The sequence below is a fragment of the Sceloporus undulatus genome, chromosome 1, assembly GCF_019175285.1.
Source record: "Sceloporus undulatus isolate JIND9_A2432 ecotype Alabama chromosome 1, SceUnd_v1.1, whole genome shotgun sequence".
NCBI lineage: Eukaryota > Metazoa > Chordata > Lepidosauria > Squamata > Phrynosomatidae > Sceloporus > Sceloporus undulatus.
This window is the reverse complement of record NC_056522.1, coordinates 246,203,463-246,222,672: the sequence shown is the minus strand read 5'-3', so window position 1 is coordinate 246,222,672 and position 19,210 is coordinate 246,203,463. Positions and strand designations below refer to the sequence as shown.

The window sequence follows — 19,210 nt, the reverse complement described above, 5'->3', positions numbered from 1 at the left end:
ACAACTGTCACCAGGCGACACCATCTGGAACCTGCCCAAGAGATAGGACCAGAAGCATTGCAAAGCAGTGCCTCCAATTCCTAGTTTCCTCAAGCGCTCCAGAAGGATACCATGGTCTATGGTATCGAAAGCTGCTGAGAGGTCCAAGAGCACCAATAGGGCCACACTTCCCCTTTCGATGCACAGATAGAGATAATCAACAAAGCGACCAGGACAGTCTCAACTCTGTATAGAATCATGGGCCCACTGTATGTTAACCTGAGTAGTTAAATATTTTATCTGTATGCAAAGGGACCTTGTAGCAGCTTTGAAACTAACTGAAAGAAAAAAACTGGTAGCATGAGCTTTTGTTGATTTTATAGTTCTATGACTTTGATGATTTTATATCTGTTGGTACTTCAGCTTTAAAGGTGCATCAGATCTTACGTAGACTTCCACAAAAGCTAGATACTGTAAAATGTCTATTTACACTTCTACATCTTTGAATGTACATTTAAACATAATTTTGAAAAGTGGATGTTAAAATTTAATACAATAGGGAATAGAACATGGACTTTACATTAGATGATAGTTTATTCTGCTTAGTTCCTCTAGATTTTGAATAGTTTATTCAGCTAAATTCAGCTAGCAAAGCATAGCTGTCCAGATATTGTTGGAAATGAGTTCCCAACATTCCTCACCATTGATTGTGCTTGCTGGGACTGATGGTAGTTGCAGTCATTGTATATTGCTGTCCTGAATTTAAAGATGAGTACTCACAAATCCTACCTGTTCAACTTGTATTTAGAATATATCATATGAAGAGCAGGTTTAGACTCAGAAGCGCTAAAGTTAAAATCATACAAGCCATCTATGGATGAGAGCTGAAGAAAGCAGATAAAAAGAAAATCAACTCATTTGAGATGTGGTGCTGGAGAAGAGTGCTAAGGATACCATGGACAGCAAAAAGAGAAACAAATGGGTCCTTCAGCAGATCAAGCCAGAACTCACTCTGGAAGCCAAAATGATGAAACTGAGGCTTTCGTACTTTGGCTACATCATGAGAAGGCATGACTCAGTGGAAAAGATAATAATGCTAGGAAAGGTAGAAGGTAGTAAAAAGAGAGGAAGACTGCATGGCATATGGTTAGACTCAATCAGGGAGTTCAGAGGCCTGGATTTACAGGACCTAAGTAGAGCAGTGGAGGACAGGAGGTCTCGAAGATGCTTCATCCACAGGGTCAGCATGAGTCGTGGCTAACTTGAGGGCAGAACAACAAATCAAAAGTCTCATCTTACTGTCAAAGGTGAAGTGCTATTTAAATAGTATATCTGAAGCAATCTGGTAATTTAGTGATAGAGTATTTGTGTGGGAGAAAATATCCTAAATGTCAGAATCACTGACTAGTAGTAAAGATATAAGAATACAACATAGATATGAACTATGGCGGGGTACAAACCGCCGCTTTGCGGCGCTTCCCACCGCCGCCATTTGCTCCGTGCGGGAGCCGCAGCAGCCAAACCGCGCGACTCCCGCGCGGAGCAAAAAAGAAGCTCCATTTCGGAGCTTCTTTCTGCGGCGCATCTATGACGTCGCGAGGCGCCTGGCGCGGACTCGCGACGTCATAGGCGCCGCGACACGTCTGGACGCTGTGCGTCCAGTACGTAAAGATGGCGGCGCCCATGTAGAAGGGGCGCCGCCATCTTGTACGTATAGGATACATACTAGGGTTAGGGGGGTGCGGAAGCACCGCCCCTTCCTAACCCTAGTACGTATCCTATACGTACTAAATGGCGGTGTGTATCCCGCCAAAAGCTGCTGAAATAGGAAAATACTTTGTAGTGTGTGAAATCCTCTTTGTCCAAAGTTCTGTACATAATAAATAATGTACTAACCCAGGCTAAGAGATGTGAATTTTGCTATGTTGCAATATATGTGCTGCTTTCAGATTGGAAATTGTAAGTTTCTATGCAACCTTGACCAGCTCAGTCATCTTTTTCCTCTGACAAACTGAATGGAAAACAATGATGGTATTATTTTTTCTTTAGATTATGACCTCCCAATATTTGAGAAATTTGGAAAAGGTGGAACTTACCCTCGAAGATATCATATTTCTTACCACCATCAAGACTACAGTGATGGTAAGTCTTGCTTCCAGTTTGTGCCCTCCTTGGTAAATACCTTTTTGTTCAAAACTATATTATAGAGTAAAACTAGAGATAAAAGGAGAGGGATGCAGTGTCTTAGTGGTTAAGACGCCAGTTCTGATGATCGGAAGATTGGCATTTAGAGGCCCGTGTGCAGTTAGGGGCCACAGTGAGTGCCTGCCACTAGTCCCACTTCTGCCAACCTAGCAGTTTGAAAGCATGCAAATGCAAGTAGGTAGGTACCACTTCTCAATGGGAAGGTAACAACATTTGGTGCAGTCATGCTGGCCACATGACCACTAGAACAGCCCTCGGAGACCGCTGGCTCTTCGGTTTAGAAACAGAAAGGAACACTGCTCCCTACAGTTGATTACGACTAGACATGTCAAGGTACTACCTTTACTTTTAGAGAGAAAAGCTAGAATCCTGTTCGCATAACTCTTTTTGTGGTAACAGTTGCACTTTTTTGGTTCTGATGGAAGGGCAGTGTCCAGAACATGTTTGTACAAGTAAGGCCCCTTCTTGCTCAAAGGATTTCCAAATAGTTGCACTTTCCCTAAGTGTGTATGTGTTCAAACCTTAACTAGCATGTGTTGTTAACAGTAAGTGGCCATGCGGTGGGGATCACTGTCTTGAGTTTGTTGTTGTGTAATTACTCGTGTCGTCACCACTTAGTGTAATCACATGGGTGTGTATTTATACTGCACAAGTGCTGAATAGGACCTGGGACATTGGCTTTATCGTCATTTGTGTTTATTCTGGCATTAGGATTTTTTCTTGTCTGAACAGTCATGATTCTTAATTTCTGGTCTGACTTACATATTTCAACCAAGGGCAGCAGATTTAAGAACAGAATTGATTGCCATGATTCTTGGGGTTGCCCTGCACACAAAAATTGATGATGATGATCACCAAAACTTGAGCATAAGCTACACTTTTGCTTCTGAAATTAGTGTTGTGTATCCAACAGATGCAATTCTTGTGAAGAAAGACTTTTTGCTCTATTGAAGGCTTCCATTAGAACAAGGAAGGAGGTGACATTCAGTGAACTCACTTCCAGAAGCCTCTTGTGCTCTTCCAATTGGGTAACCTTTTGAAACGGTGTGTGAGATGACATGAGAGACTGCAGGAGCAGGGGAAAATTACAGAAAATAACCTGCATCACTGTTCAATTAATAGAAGCCTCTGCTCTTTCAAAATCATTTTGTCGGTGAAACAAATTGAATTTGAATTTACTTTTAAAATATATTGGCTGGGCAATAGATCTTTAGACATAATAATACAAATTGTGCAAAAAGCTGAGTTTTCTATCTATCTTAAAACTGTCATAGCTGATGACTTGACATATGACTTTCCGGTTAAGATATCTGGAATATTTTTCACTTACTTCTGGCTATTTACCAGTACAACATCTGAATCTCAATTCAGTCCCCAGCTTTAATAAAGATAGCAGAATTCTCTCTGTTACGGAACATAAATTGGAATGTGTAATTCCCTGAATCATCGTTATTATGGTTTGGCTCCAGAGCTATTTTTCCGTACATTCCCTTGTTAATATATTTATAGTTTTGGTAAGGATAATAACCATGTTCTGGTAGGAGTTTATCTGTGATATGGTACAGACACTGGACAAGAGCTAGTTGTTAAACAAATGGATGGAAAAGAAATAGATGACTCTGTATGCAGAAAATCAAGCTGTCAAGCTTCCAGAGTGTTTCTTTGTGTAATTTATATCCTTTCTCTCACCCAATATAAGTCACAATATAACTCAGATTATTCTCATTGTCTCTATTATCAGAATTACCGTATCTACTTGTATAAAAGTACACTTCATGCATAAGTCGAGGGAAGGGTTAAGGGTAAAAATCATGGATTTTGATATGATCTGTGTATAAGTTGAGGATAAAACTTAAGGGGCTATAACAAAAGATGCAAAGGGGAAAACACCACTTCTGTCCTCCTTCTCCTTCTCTGGACTTCTCCTGACCACCTGACACTACTTTCCAGGTTCTGGACATGAGGTGTGAAAATCAGATAGGGGAGGAAAGGAATTGGAGTTAAAGGGGGGTTTCTTTGATGGGAAGAGTAGGCTTTAAAATCGGATTGGGAAAGGAAAGAAGTTAAACGGGGTGTTTCTTTGACAGGAAGGGAAGGCTTTAAAATCGGATAGGAAAGGGAGGGTTTAAAATCAGATTGGGAAACTCTCTCTCTCTCTCTCCCCTGCCTCCAGGCACAAGGAGTGGGGAACAGACAGCGGTGCATGTTTCAGGCCCTTTTTAAGCAATATGAGTGTATTGACCTGTATATAAGTCAACCCAGGATTTTAGGGTCAATTTTGAGGCATAGGTTTCTGGGCTTAGAGTCAAAAATATACGGTACATTAGATTTTAAGAGCTAGAGTTTGGTATACTAAATGCAAGGACAGCGTTTGAAGATACAGTGTCAGATATGGTCCTCCTGGGAGATATGTCTTCAGTTCTCTCTCCCTTCTGAGAGATATGTCTTTCTTCAGTTACATTCCTTTGTAGTTAGAGGAGGAACCAGTGTTCAATTGTGATTGCCACTGAGATTTGTAATATGGCTCCTGATCTGTTCAACATTCAGTTGTTATTTGCTTTCAATGATATCAAGTGGTATGTCAATATTGCAAATGAATAAAATAAACAAAGTTATTTTTCATGATACTGTACTGCAGGATTTCCTCACTCATTCCTGCAGGTCGTAAAACTTTCCCGAGGGCTAGAAGGACACAGGGAAACAGCTTACGCTCTCCAGTTAGCTTCAGCCCAACTGATCACTCCTTGAGCACTAGCAGTGGGAGCAGCATTTTCACTCCAGAATATGAAGATGGAAGGATGCGGAGAAGAGGAAGTGACATAGACAATCCTACTTTGACAGTAATGGATATCAGCCCACCTAGCCGCTGTAAGGAAATAAATGATACTCCATGTAATAATAATAATAATAATAATAATAATAATAATAATAATAATAATAGGATTTATTTATATACCGCCCAATCACTGGGAATCCGAGCAGTTTGTTATGGATAATGTAATGCTTTGTTATGGATAAATAGCAAGAACCATTCATGGTCTGTGCTTTGATGACATTGTGCTACGCTTAAGGAAACACTGTGTTGGTATTTGCTTTGTGGCACGTTGTGGTAATATTTACTATTGAGTTCTTCACAGCAAAATGTGCTTATGTTTTGTTATTTTCTTCTCCAACTACAAATGAATTAAACTCCAACATAGTGGGGGGAAGGTATGCAAGTAGGTCTGTTTACCTGAAAATCTTCTGAATTGCTTGTTCTTTTGATACTTTTCCTTGAATAATAGAATACACTCATCCATCCACATTTGCTGGAGTTAGGGGCACAGGACCCCCATGAATGTGGAAAAACAGCAAATAACAAAAACACTATGTCACGTTACAGACCGCTGAAAAGCGGTGGCATGCACCTGCCCCTTTCCCTGCCAGATCGGGGCCTTGGCAGTCAGAGCGGCAGCCACTGAGGCCCCGATCCGCTGCTTTCCAGGCCGCGGGGAAGCGGCAAAAGGCCCCTTCCCCGAGGCCTGGAAAGGGGTGTCCTTGGGGCTTCAAGCCCCAAGGACACCCCGCGGTGGCAGGGATGAGGAGAAAGGGGCCGCTTGGCCCCTTTCTCCCTTGTGTCGCTGGGCGCAGCCATCTAAAGGTTGCGCCCAGCGACGCAAGACCAGGAAGGAGCTCTGTTTTGGAGCTCCTTCCTGCTCAGACGAAAGGGTGCACTAAGCGCCCTCGCACGGCAGCGTCACATCCGCAGCACCTTGTTTGGAGGCGGCACGTTCGTGACGCCATCATGGCGGCCCCCATGTAGATGGGGCGCCGCCATCTTGTACATCCTCAGGAAGTATTAGGCTTGGGGGTGTCAAGAAGTGACGCCCCTTTTTAAATCTACGACGTCCTGAGGACGTCCCTTATGGCGTTTTGTAACGCGCTTATGTTTTTACCTGAGAGAATACCTCTCTAGGAATTTCTAGGTCCTCCAGTACAACTCTGTGGTCAAAATCTGTTAGACATTGACTATAGAATTGCGCTGAAGTAGCTACAAATGTCTAGTGGCATGTCCTCTCTATGTCTATGTGTCTATGAAGGAATCTCCATGTCATTCAGTGACTTTTGGTTAAAGTTGACCATAGAGTTGCTCTGGAGGACCTAGGTATTCCTAGAGAGAGCATATTAACAAAACCTGTGAATAATCAAATCTGCAAAAGTCAAAGGCTCAAATGTGGAGGGACAAGTGTATATTAAATTTTTATTATTCTGTTTTCAGCCCCACGAGCTCCAACTAACTGGAGACTTGGTAAACTGCTGGGCCAGGGTGCATTTGGTAGAGTTTATCTGTGTTACGATGCGGACACAGGACGAGAGCTAGCTGTTAAACAAGTTCAGTTTGATCCTGACAGCCCAGAAACCAGTAAGGTAAGAGAACTGGAATTGATTTTTCAGAATTTTGTCACACTTCTTGGGTGGTCTAAAGTGAAATGGGAGCCTCACGTTTTACCATAAGCTGGTTTATTGTTCATCAATATGCTGTTTGGCCATTCCTGCTGCAAATGGTGAAGATTCATAGTTTGTTACCATGAGCCTCCTATAATTGGTTAGTAAATTGGTTTTGACATCCAAATTTCATATTCTGGCTTGCCTCTCTCCTAAAGTACCAGGCTCATATGCTAGCTTCATTGATAATTATTTATTTCATATGTTTATATATATTTCTGTCCATATTTTAATGTATCATTAGTATGAGCGTGCATACACACACATTTGCAAGGATGCCTAACAGAGATTTTGAGAGTAGAGTCATTGAGTGTTTTTGTGCATGACAATAATCCATAACCCTAAAGGTGGGTATTGGCGAGTTGCTGAACAAATCATGACCTCAAATCTGTAATGATTTTGTGTTTTAATGTGGACTCCAAGTTCCATAATGACATATAATGAGGTATAGTTAGCTAGATTGGTATAGTTAACTAGATGATGGGCACCTGTTTGTCTTCACGTTCAAAGAAGTTCCAGCTAAACATTAGGGGAGGGAAGTTATAAGGTCTGTTCGACAGATCATCAGAGGGTGGTGGAGTCTCCTTTGCAGTTTTAAAAACAAAGACTGTATGGCCATCTTTCAGGAGTGCTTTAGTGGCATATTTTTGCATGGCAGAAGTTTGGACTGGATGGTTATTGTGGTCTCTTCCAACTCCATGATTTTATGAAATGCAAGTTGAGTGTCTCTTTTTGTGTGTGTCAGTATGACTCAGTGCAGTATGTTCTTTCTGTTAGAATCTACTGAATTGTTTACGATTGTGCTCTTGCTTTTCAGGAGGTAAATGCTCTTGAATGTGAGATCCAGCTGCTGAAAAACCTGCTACATGAGAGAATTGTCCAGTACTATGGTTGCCTGAGGGATCCACCTGAAAGAACACTCTCTATATTCATGGAATATATGCCAGGGGTAAGGCAGAGATGGTCAGGTAGTCAGTAATTTCTTTTCTGTTAATTATGTACACTCATACATTTACATACCAGGATTGGCAAGGTATTCCCCCCTTCCAAAAAACAAACAAACAAACAAACCAAAAAAAACCCCACCCCCTTTTTAAAAAAAATTAGGGGAAAAACTTTTTAATACATGTTTTTGTGGAAAAGTCACTCTTGTGAGGGGACGGGGACGGGCGGGCAGGCGAAATGTTGCCACATTTTGTGATCTTCTAACCTGTTTTAGGGTGAGGGAGAGCCTTTCCCCAAAGTTCCAAAAATTGGTTTGAGCACAGTAGAGAAAGTGCATCCTTCTAGATTTGTGTACGGTGCCATTGTCAAACCCTGGCAGTTATGACTGCCTTGATCCATACAGTTGACAATTGTTTTTAAATGCAGCACTTTTCGTATCTGCTAGAAGAATAATTTTACTACTATGATATGGTTTTACAGTATTTCACCTTTTCTTTGTCTGAAGGGCTCAATAAAAGATCAGTTGAAGGCATATGGTGCGCTCACAGAAAATGTGACTCGGAAGTACACCCGGCAGATTTTGGAAGGAGTTCACTATTTGCACAGTAATATGATTGTACACAGAGACATTAAAGGTAATGAAGAAAGAATTATCAGGAATCTACATGATGAACTGTAGATATAAAATATGGTTTTCTTGTGAAGCTCTATTGTGAAATGCCTGGGTGACTTGAATTTTTATGATAAAATACTGGATTGTTGTCAGAAAACATGCAGAGGTAGATGTGTTGGCCATTTACCAAATACAAACAAAAATCCATCAGTGATACCTTTATTGGCCAACTGAAAATGCATAAGTATATTGTGCATTTCAGTTGGCTAATAAAGGTATCACTGATGGATTGTTATCAGTGATTCTATCAAACTCCTCTTCAGTTAAAAGTATCTCAGTCATGGCCAGTGTTTCAAGTTTAACAACAACTACAAAAAAACACTTTGTTATAAGCAAGCTCACTTAGAATCACTAATATTTTTTCTTTCCTGCTGCTTTGTAAATAGAAATAGAAATTCAATCTTAAACCACCTCCAGTGTTCAGAAAAAGTTGTTCAGGAATATTAATTACATTTACAATAGATTATTCCTTCCCCTTTTTTATTCTTTGCATTTTTGGAATATCAGGTATTTTGCTCCTGAGCAGTGTATAAAAAGTAAAGATGATGCAGGAAAAAAAAACTGCCTAAAAATAGAGGCAAATAATTATTATATAAGGTTTTTCTAAGTGGTTAAATTGTTCCAGGTATGTTACATGCATTTAACACCTTACTTACTGTAATGGTTTTTAAAAGTATCCTGTAACTGAGACAGAGTTTAGTATTATTCCCACATTGCAGATAGGGAAACAAGGGTGAAAGAATACTGGCTGGTCTAAATCTTGAAAGGATGGATTACATGGTTGAGATAACTTTTTAGTAGGGATGTTCTGGCCCCCAGCTCATAGTCTTTACATACATAAAATATCACACTTACAAACTATTAGTGACTCCCTCCTGGAGTATTTTTGGAAATGTCTAGACAAGCTGAACATCAAATGGCATGAGCACATAGTGCAGTGATTCCCAACCTTCCTAATGCCGCAACCCTTTAGTACAGTTCCTCATGTTGTGGTGACCCAAACCCATGAAATTAGTTTTGTTGCTATTTCATAACTATAATTAAATAGGTGTTTTCCAATGGTCTTAGGTGACCCCCATGAAAGGGTCATTGGACCCCCAAAGGGGTCCCGACCCACAGGTTGGGAACCAATGACATAGTGTTTTACAAAGCAAACAAAAAGGACTTCACTGATTTCAGATCTTTTCCTCATCCTGTTTCCTCTGGCTTGGCCTACTTGTGTGGGTTGCATCCCAAGACAGCTACTACTAGATCATTCTTCAGGAGATCTAAAGTATTTTATATACAGTATCTAATTGTAAATCTACAGTATTTTCTTAGAATCAAGGCACACTTAATAAAACTGCACATTGAAAAAAAAATCACATATGATTTTCAGTTTAATTTTTTTGATTCCATAAATTACTTAATCTATAATTGCTATCAGTCCTGAGTGGTAACAGGTTACTATCAGACATATACAGCACAATGTACCTTTATATATTTTCCAGGAGCAAATATTCTCCGGGACTCTGCCGGCAATGTAAAGTTGGGTGATTTTGGTGCCAGCAAGCGGCTTCAGACAATTTGCCTGTCTGGTACAGGAATGAAATCTGCCACAGGAACTCCATACTGGATGAGTCCAGAAGTTATTAGCGGAGAAGGCTATGGGAGAAAAGCCGATATCTGGTATGTTTGTTCTGTTCTACCAAAAAAAACAATTGCCCATTTGGTTCCTCTACCAAAAAATGCTGAGTGGATTCCATCCTGTTCTACTAAACACTTGTTTTATGTTTGTGTATACCAGGGGTAGGCAACCTGCGGCCCGTGGGCCAGATGCGGCCCGGCGAGGCCTTGGGACCAGCCCAGTCCTGCCGCCGATTGCCGCCGGGGCCTTTGGGGGGCAATTGTCTACAGAAGCCTCGGAAACATGCATTTATATTAACATTTTTTAAAAAGTCAGCAAATTTTTTCGCATGTCCTCCACTTTTTTTAAAAAAGTGTCCACCATTTGAAAATTTTATCCTACATTTGTCCCGGTTTATTTATTTAATTAATTTTTAAAAATTATTTAATTATTTATTTTTTGGCTTTGACCCCCCCAGTTGTCTGAGGGACAGCAACCCGGCCCCCAGCTCAAAAAGGTTGTCTACCCTGGTGTATACACTTAAACAAGCCTAAGTCTGCTTGGTGATCCCAGAAGGGGTAGACTTATTAAGTTAGCTGATGAATGATAAGCCAGCACTTCTGTAAATCCCAATGATTCAGTGAGTTTGCTCTAGTTGAGGCTGGCAACTTGATTGATCCCATCATTCACATATTGGAAAGCTGTTGTTGTGTGCCTGCAAGTCGTTTCCAATTTATGGCGACCCTCAGCCGAACCTATCATGGGGTTTTCTTGGTAAGTTTCCTCAGAGAGGGTTTGCCATTACCATGCTCTGAGGCTAAGAGAGAGTGACTTGCCCACAGTCACCCAGTGGGTTTACAAGGCTGATCCAAATCCTGGTCTTCAAAGTCTTAGTCCAATGTTTAAACCACTACACCATGCTTGCTCTCATTGGAAAGCTATAGACAGGCATAAGTAGGCAGAACAGTGTTATTGATCAAATGTGTTCAGTGGGCTAAACAATTTTGATACAGGTGATATAGGGTGATCCAGACTTTTTGATATAATCCAGACCTTCCAGCATGTCAGATCCTAAAACCTTTGTTTGAGTAACCATGTGTAGGTTTGTATAGTTTCATAGTGCAAATAAGAGCTCTGATTAATGAATGTTCTACATCACAGATTTCACAGCAGACACGGTCCTACCATCTTGTATACTGGGTTATCTCCTCCCAATTTGCTCCTGTAGTCAGGGACAATAGAAACAAAAGACCGGCCCTATATAGGGAGGAGCTAGCCCCCCCGGGCCTCAGTCTTGTTCCTGCCTACGCTCCTTACAGGACATTCTCTTCAAGCCAGTGAATTTCCTTCTTGCCGAAAGAGGTCTGAGACTTCACCATATTCTTCTAGTTTCCTTATAAGCAAATCAATGTCTTCCACAGGATTACTCAGAGATCGCTAAATTGTCCGCAAATGCACTTATTTTATATTCCCATCCTTTTATTTTTACTCCTTTAATTTTCTTCTCTTATCTGTGTTAGTATTATTTCGAAAGTTATCAAGAACAATAGCGGAGATAGCTGGCATCCTTGGCGGACTCCTGTCTGTATTTTAAAATCTTTTGTTTTGGTTCCATTTATTATTATATTAGATTCTTGATTGTTATATATTTTGTCTAGCCATGTTAAGAAATTTCGACCAATGTCCATTCTCTTCAACACTTCTTTCATGAAAATCCAATTAACTTTATCAAATGCCTTTCGGCGTCTAAAAAAATTAACAATAATTGCTTGTCAATATTTTTTTCATGAAATTCAATTAAATTTAAAATGGTCCCTATATTTCCTTTAATTAATCTTTTCGGTAAAAATCCATTTTGGTCTTCATGAATGTATTCGCAGAGAATTTCTTGCTGGTTCCGTTGTGTCTGTATTTTCTTTTGGTATAATTGTTATATTTGAAAAAACCCATGTAAGGGGTATATCTTCTTCTATAATTCCATTCATTGTTTTAAGTAGCGGTTTTAGTATTTGGTGCAAGAAAGTTTTATAGAATTCAATGGAAAATCCATCAGGGCCTGGAGCTTTTCTTGGTTTTCCTCTTTTAATTGCCAATATTAGTTCTTCCACTGTTATTGGTTTATTTAAACTTTCTTTCTGTACATTAGATAATTTTGGAATCTTGCATCTTTCCAAGAAATTCACGATTTTCTCCTAATCAATTAATTGATCCTTGTATAAATTTGAAAACAACAACAACGATGAAATACTTGTTTAATTTTACTTGTTTCTATAAATAATTGATCTCCCATCTTTATTTTTTCTTCATCTCTAGGGTTAATCTTGAGAGAATTTTCTCTGTTTAAAATTTCATTGTTAATCAGATTCCCTTTGTTCTTTTTTAATTCTGAGCTTTTTTAAAATCAAATATCCTCTCATCACTGCCTTGAAACTATCCCATACTATTGGGTCAATACTTCATTCTCCATATTCTCCTTGAAAAAAAAGTTAATTTCTTCTGATACTTCTTTTACCAATTTCTGATTTTTCAATAAATTCACATTTAATCTCCAATGAAATTCTTTTTTACCTCATTCCATCCACATCATCACCAGGTTATGATCCGACGAAATTCTGGGTAATACCTCAATTTTCTTAATCTTTGGACATAAATGAGAAGATGTTTTTAAAAAGTCAATTCTTGACCAGGATTTGTGCCGATTAGAAAAAAAGGTAAAATCCTTTGAATTCCCATATTTAAAGCGTCATGTATCTTGAATTTCCATGATTTCTAATAATTCAAAAAATTCTTTGGGAAGTTTTCCCTGATTCTTCTTAATTTTAGTATCTGAGTGTCTATCTTGTAGAGGGTCTATTACTCCATTCTGGTCTCCCATCAAAATTAGATTTTCTTGGTTAATTTCTTTTCACTCATTCAACAATTTTTTATAGAAACATCCCTTTCTTTCCAATGGTCCATATATTCCCACACAAGTATATATTTTTCCTTGTATTTCCACTTCAGTCATTATAAAATTCCCTTTTACATCACATTTAATTTCTTTGGCTTCATATTTGGCGTTTACGTATATTGTCACCCCTTTCTTCTTTGACTCGGATGCAGAAATAAATTCAAGACTCAGTTTGGGATTTCTTAGATGTTTAATATCTTTTTCCTTTATTCTTGTTTCTTCAAGACAGATGATGTCCAATTTTTGCTTTTGTAATGTGTGAAATATTTTCAACTTTATCCCTTGGAATTCCATCGGATTCTCATTGTGTCTTTGGAGTAACATACCTCTCACATGTCAACGCAAAAAATAAACTATAACTTCCCTTGGGAATTCTCTCTGTGTAGCTATTGGAGAGTTAATTCGAAACAGCCTATCGATCTCATATTCCATCATCACATTATCTTTGTCCAAAAAAAAATATGTCAAGACCGGTATAAGTTTGCAAATCAAGTCTTCATCTTTTTCTTCTGGAAGTCCTCTTTTTTTCACGCATTTCTCAGAGAGAGTGTAACAATAGGCTTCTGACTATTTTGACTTCAGAAGTTGTTAATTAATTCAACCTGGGGTAGAACCCAGTTTTGCACAAATGGATTTCTGCCTGTGTGATGAGACTTGCTACTTGCGTTCTCCCCTGCATTTCCTGCATGTACTAAAATCTGCTTTGAAATGTGCATCCAACTTTTTTGAACAGATTTTGAGGTTATAGCGGGGCTCTCTCATTCTTCTGCTAGAAGCTGCTTAATCACTGGGTTAAGCTAAATGAAAGCCATCACTTGCTTTTTTTTTAGTGATTGTTTCAGACATGCCCCCCTTCCATGTTCAGAAGGAGAATATAAATCTATTTTTAGTTTAGCCATTTTAAAAAAATTCTGTCTCAGTGTTAAGTCAGTTTTTCTGTCTCAACTTGGAGCTTAAAATAAAACCAAAACACACAAACTAGAGAGGACCACTTTTAAACTGAAGGAGGACTTCAAAAGAATTAGTGCAGTCCTGAGCTTGTAATCCCCTCCCCAGTGTCCCACTAACTTAGAGGAGAGTACCTCTTCAGCAGTAACACAGAATTTTGCTACTGGTTTAGGGTAGTATGCAGGTGTGGAGAAAACAAGCAGTTTGGAATGTTAGGAATAGCCAGTTGGAGTTAAGATAGGAAAAGGTGGTGGCTGCTCCCAGGACTGAGTATAAGTAGTGAGGAGGAATCTTGTTGGAGAAGACCCTGTAGGAGGCTGAGTGGGACTGATGTGAGGTGCAGTTTGAGGAGTTTTAGTTACCCAAGTTAGGGACAAGGGAAGACCAGAATTAAGGTCTGTTGATATTCTGTGGGATTACAACTAGGAGGGCTGTGGAAGCTATTAGGAGCCACCTGAGGAACAGATGAAATTAACTGTACCATATATACTTGATATAACCCCTAGATAAATTGAGGGTATAATTTGGGTTTCAGTGCCCTTCCTTTCCCTCTTCAAGCCCAGCTGTCCCTTTGGGAGACAGCCAAGCTGGGGAGGAAGCTTTAGAGGCTAGTGATCGCTCCTCCTCCTCCTCTGCAGCTCTGTTGTTCCTTTGGAGGACACAGGCACTGGGCAAAAGGAGGGAGCAAGCCTTTGGCCCCCAAGACTTTCCCCAATCCTAGCATCCTCCAGCCTCTGCATGACACAGGGACCAGGGAAATGGAGGGAGCAAGCCTTTGCACCCAGGACTTTCCCCAGCCCGGCTGTCCCTTCAGGGGACATCCAACTGTGGAAGAAGCTTGAGGGGCAAGCCTATTACCATATTGCTCTGTATATGTCTACCCAGGGTTTTTTGGGGTCACTTTTTGCACAAAAAAATCTTGACTTATAGTCAAGTATATATAGTAGTTAAGCTAAGGAAGTTCAGCTGTAGCAGTGATGTCCAAACTCTGGCCCTCCAGGTGTTTTGGACTTCAGCTCCCAGAAGCCTCAGCCATCTTGGATAATGGTCTGGGAATCTGGGAGCTGAAGTCCAAAACACCTGGAAGGCCAGAGTTTGGCCATCACTGAGCTTTAGTTACTGTTAGGGTAACTGATAAATTGAAGCTGTAACTGTTATAGAAGCTGGGTATAGGTTCTGTTTGAACCAAGAGTGAAAGGAAATGTACATATAGTGTCAAGTGAAAGAAAGTGATAAGTTTTGTAACTGCTGAAGCAGTTCATACACTGTAACAAGCTTGAATAACATCCACTAAGAAAGATACAATAATAAGCTTTGTTTGTAAATAAAGTCCTTTTCTTTGTTTCAACAAAAAGTTGCCTGAAGTGTTTTTAAATATACTGTAACATCATACATGCTACTTAGCGAGAAAAGTCCTTTTATTTTTTAGAACATCCAGATGGCGGATGTTTAGTTATCAATTGACAATCGGGGCCAAGCTGTGGGGATTTTAAAACCCCAGATGCTGGCATTTGAAGAGAGTTCTAGTGTGGCAGTCTTTTATGAGAGATCTGTGTTCGAGGGTCTCTCTATATAATTGGTGGCAGTGGTGGTACACAGTGTAAAGCGGTTTAAGAGATTTGGCAGTGTCGTCTTTGTCACAATGCCACAGCAGGCTTCCAGTGACTTGAGTTGTTCTTAATGGAATCTCCCCTTGGAAAAAGTAGGGTGGGGAAGGAAGCAGTCATCACCTTTCTCCTGCAGGACCCTGTACTCTCTAAAAAACAGCTCTGTGGTGGGGGGAGGGCCATTGGGAATAATGGCAAGGAGTGCCACTGTGAACTGCAGGGAGATTTGGTAATTTAGTGGAGATCCTCTACTAAATACTTACCATTTCTGGAAGGACAAGTCTAAATCCATCCAGGGGAAAATTTATGGTTGAGTCCAGTGTGAGACTAGTGTCCCTGTTTCACTTCAGCTTTCTGTATGGCAGGTGAGGAGCAGATGTCCTGTCTTTTCAAGCAGGTTTTTAGGATATAAAGATTACAAGACAACACCCCCCTCGAATATCCTTGGGTGGAAGTTTTTGTTGTTGCTAACAACCGACTTATGACAATCCTGTGAATGAGAGACCTCCAAGTCACCCTATGATCAACCACTCTGTTTAGGTCCTGCAAATTCAGGGCCATGGCTTCTTTGATTGAGTCTATCCAACCAGAATGTGGTCTCCCTCTATTCCTACTGCCTTCTACTTTCCCAAGCATTATAGTCTATTCTGGTGAGTCATGTTTTCTTACGATACGGCTAAAATATAACACCCTTAGCTTAGTCATCCTGGCTTCTAGAGAGAGTTCAAGTTTTAGTTTTATTTGCTCTTATACCCATTTAAGGTGTTTTTTTTTTTTTTTTTTTGGCAGTCTGTGGTATCTGTAAAACTCTTCTCCAGCACCACATTTCAAATGAGTTGATTTTCTTCCTATCAACTTTCTTCACTGTCCAGCTTTCACAACCATACATAGAAATGGGAAATAGGATGGTATGGACAATCATTACTTTAGTATTCAATGATTGGTGGGAGTTTAGGAAAGGATATAATCCTTGGATATGCATAAAAATGGGTCCTAGAACTAAAAAAGCATGAAATCACCCTAGAAGCCAAGATGACTGAACTGAGGCTGTTGTACTTTGGCCATATGATGAGAGGACATGACTCACTAGAAAAGACAACAATGCATGTTAAGGTTGAGGGAAATAGGAAGAGGAAGACCGCTTATCAGATGGATAGACTCAAGTAGGGAAGCCTAGCCCTCAGTCTGCAAGACCTGAACATGGCTGTTGACTTGGTGGACTCTCATTCATAGGGTCACCATAAGTCAAAGTCGACTGGAAGGCAGCTAACAACAACATTGCATAGCTACATTCCAAGATCTTTGTGGATGTAAAAGGTGCTTTTGTTGCTGATAGTGTTCCACCAGTGGTTTGTCGTATCTGGTATCTGCAAGGCACTTATTAAATTGAAGTGTTGACTTAATGCATACAATTCAGATACATGTGTAAAATGTTGTATTGAAACAATGCTGCTCTTTGCTTGCTTCTGCAGATATTGTGGAAATTATTTCTCTACTTGACAGTTATTAACTGATCATTTTTCCCTGTTGCAGGAGCGTAGGCTGTACAGTGGTTGAAATGCTCACAGAGAAACCGCCTTGGGCAGAATTTGAAGCAATGGCTGCCATTTTTAAAATTGCCACACAGCCAACCAATCCCCAGCTGCCACCTCATGTCTCAGACCACGGGCGGGATTTTCTAAAGCGGATATTTACTGAGGCTAAATTGCGACCATCTGCAGAGGAACTGCTAAGACACACGTTTGCACATTATCACTGATGGCCTGCCTCAACCCATTTCTCACCTACTGCATTTATTTTCTGACTGCACTTTTTTCTTTTTTTACACAACGCTGAGAAAAGACAAGAGAGAAGTTATTTCTCTTGATTCTTGTTTTCCTATAGATTGTTAATAATCTCTCTGCATATTTAGAATGCAGAATGTTTCCCATTTAGGATTAGAATCTTTTTGTTTCAATAATGTACTGATGTGGTTCGCATAAAGCACTTTAGTACATATTCATTCCTTATTTGAGGGGGTAAAGGCAACTTATTTGAACCATCAAGAATTGTGTGTAAGGTTTTTTTCCCCTAGCACTGCTGACTTACTCAGGATGCAGGGGAAACGTACATGTTGCTAGCAGATGTAGAAAAAGAAAATGTGTTCAATTGTGCTTTGTAATGTGTAGATAGGGGTCTTGGCTGTGTTTCAGATTTGAAAACGAGTCTAATCCACAGTATTGGAAACAGAGTCAGAAGCTGAAAAACCAGACTGCTAAGCTAGCTGAATTCTGGAAACGAAACCATCTGACTAGCACATCAACTGCAACCAAACGAAGGTATTTATAGTTGTAAAAGAATAAACACATGGACCCCCTAGCTAAGTAGTTTTAAGGATCATGGATGGAGAAGTCAAGTAGTTCTGGTGCATGAATGTCCTAGGTCAGAAATTGTAGATAAACAGATTATTGTCGATCCTTACTCTTCTAGAGTTAAATAATAGTTTACACATACCATACAACAAGCTAGTTTGTTAGTTTGGTTAAGATCTCTGGGTCTGGAGGGGCTTTAGTGGTTAGGGCAAAGACTGTCTTCATTAAGAATTCCTTGTCTTTTATAGTGTCCTAGTTGCCCTGCTTGTTGCCTAAACTATTTCATGAGACCCATTTTTTCTTTCTTATTAACACACTTGCATTAAAAACGTTTTTTTAGAGTGTCTAGACTAGATTGCAAAGCAGTGTCTAAAATAAGCTGTTATCACTTCTCATGAAACTGAACAGAGTCCCGTGTCTAAGGTGGGCATTTGACTTGCTAGTCAAACAGCATTTGCAAGATTTGTGTAACTTGAATCATAGTAAGCATGCAGAATTGGGTTTTCCATATTGTGGACTTAATCTTGATATGGGGCAAGATTTGTTAATTTGAATCATAGGTGTTTATCAGACGAGCTCTTAAAGAGGTACTATTCCAGTGTGACTCCTCTAGCTGCCTCCTGTTGCATGCTGGGATTGGCAGTTTTAAGGAGGGGTATTTAGAATTCTCAGGCAGAGAAGTTCAGCTCCTTAAAACTGCCAATCCCAGCATGCAACAGGAGGCTGCTAGAGGAGTCACACTGGAATAGTAGCTCTTTAAGAGCATAGTGTGATAAACATCATAGTAAGCATGCAGAATTGGGTTTTCCATATTGTGGACTTTATCTTGATATGGAACATAGAAGATCATTATTCATTACAATCAAGAGAGGAAAAGCAATCTCAGTAGAAGTCTCCATATGTACAATATAGTTCAGTTTCAACACACTGATTATGACCAAGGCACAGAGAAGGAGATGCTTTTGCTGGGTAAATAAGAGACAGGTGCTTTTCCTGTCATTAGGTACCCTGCAGTCGGGATGAAGGCTGTACAATGTATGCCTTAACTGACTTAAGTAATCTTTAAAAAACAGATTTGATAGAATTATCTGAACTGTATTTACTCCAATTTGGACATCTGAATATAATGATTATAGAATGCTTGAATATTTTCTATCTCTTCAGGAATTTTGAAAGAACTGCAGATAAATAATTCTACTTTAGTGTCACAAGACAGTAACAGTCACTGAAGGATCCTGTATTCCAGAAGTGATGTTGCTGAACACTGCTATTTAATATTTCCTGAGGAAATCCTTGAGGTCCTCCTGTATAAAGCTAGGAAAGGCAAGCCAAACATACTGAAGACCTGAACCAGTTTAAAACAACATAGTTGGCCTATATGTAATGCTACCAATACATTAACTTTGGTTAAAGATAAGAGTAACTCATGTTCTCAACTCCATAGCTGAGGAAAGTGCTGAC

At 39.8% G+C, this 19,210-nt stretch overlaps 1 protein-coding gene across 1 annotated transcript in view; it reads left to right on the top strand.

Moving 5' to 3' along the window:
* Positions 1-18,377, top strand: part of MAP3K2 (mitogen-activated protein kinase kinase kinase 2) — a 56,735-nt gene extending 38,358 nt beyond the window's left edge. Inside the window, exons 11-17 of the mRNA XM_042445433.1 lie at positions 2,029-2,121; positions 4,846-5,052; positions 6,443-6,591; positions 7,487-7,618; positions 8,120-8,249; positions 9,778-9,955; positions 16,932-18,377. Coding sequence (XP_042301367.1) covers positions 2,029-2,121; positions 4,846-5,052; positions 6,443-6,591; positions 7,487-7,618; positions 8,120-8,249; positions 9,778-9,955; positions 16,932-17,157 — 1,115 coding nt within the window. The 3' untranslated portion in view covers positions 17,158-18,377. The remainder of the gene's footprint in view (positions 1-2,028; positions 2,122-4,845; positions 5,053-6,442; positions 6,592-7,486; positions 7,619-8,119; positions 8,250-9,777; positions 9,956-16,931) is intronic.
* The last annotated feature ends 833 nt before the right edge of the window (positions 18,378-19,210 follow it).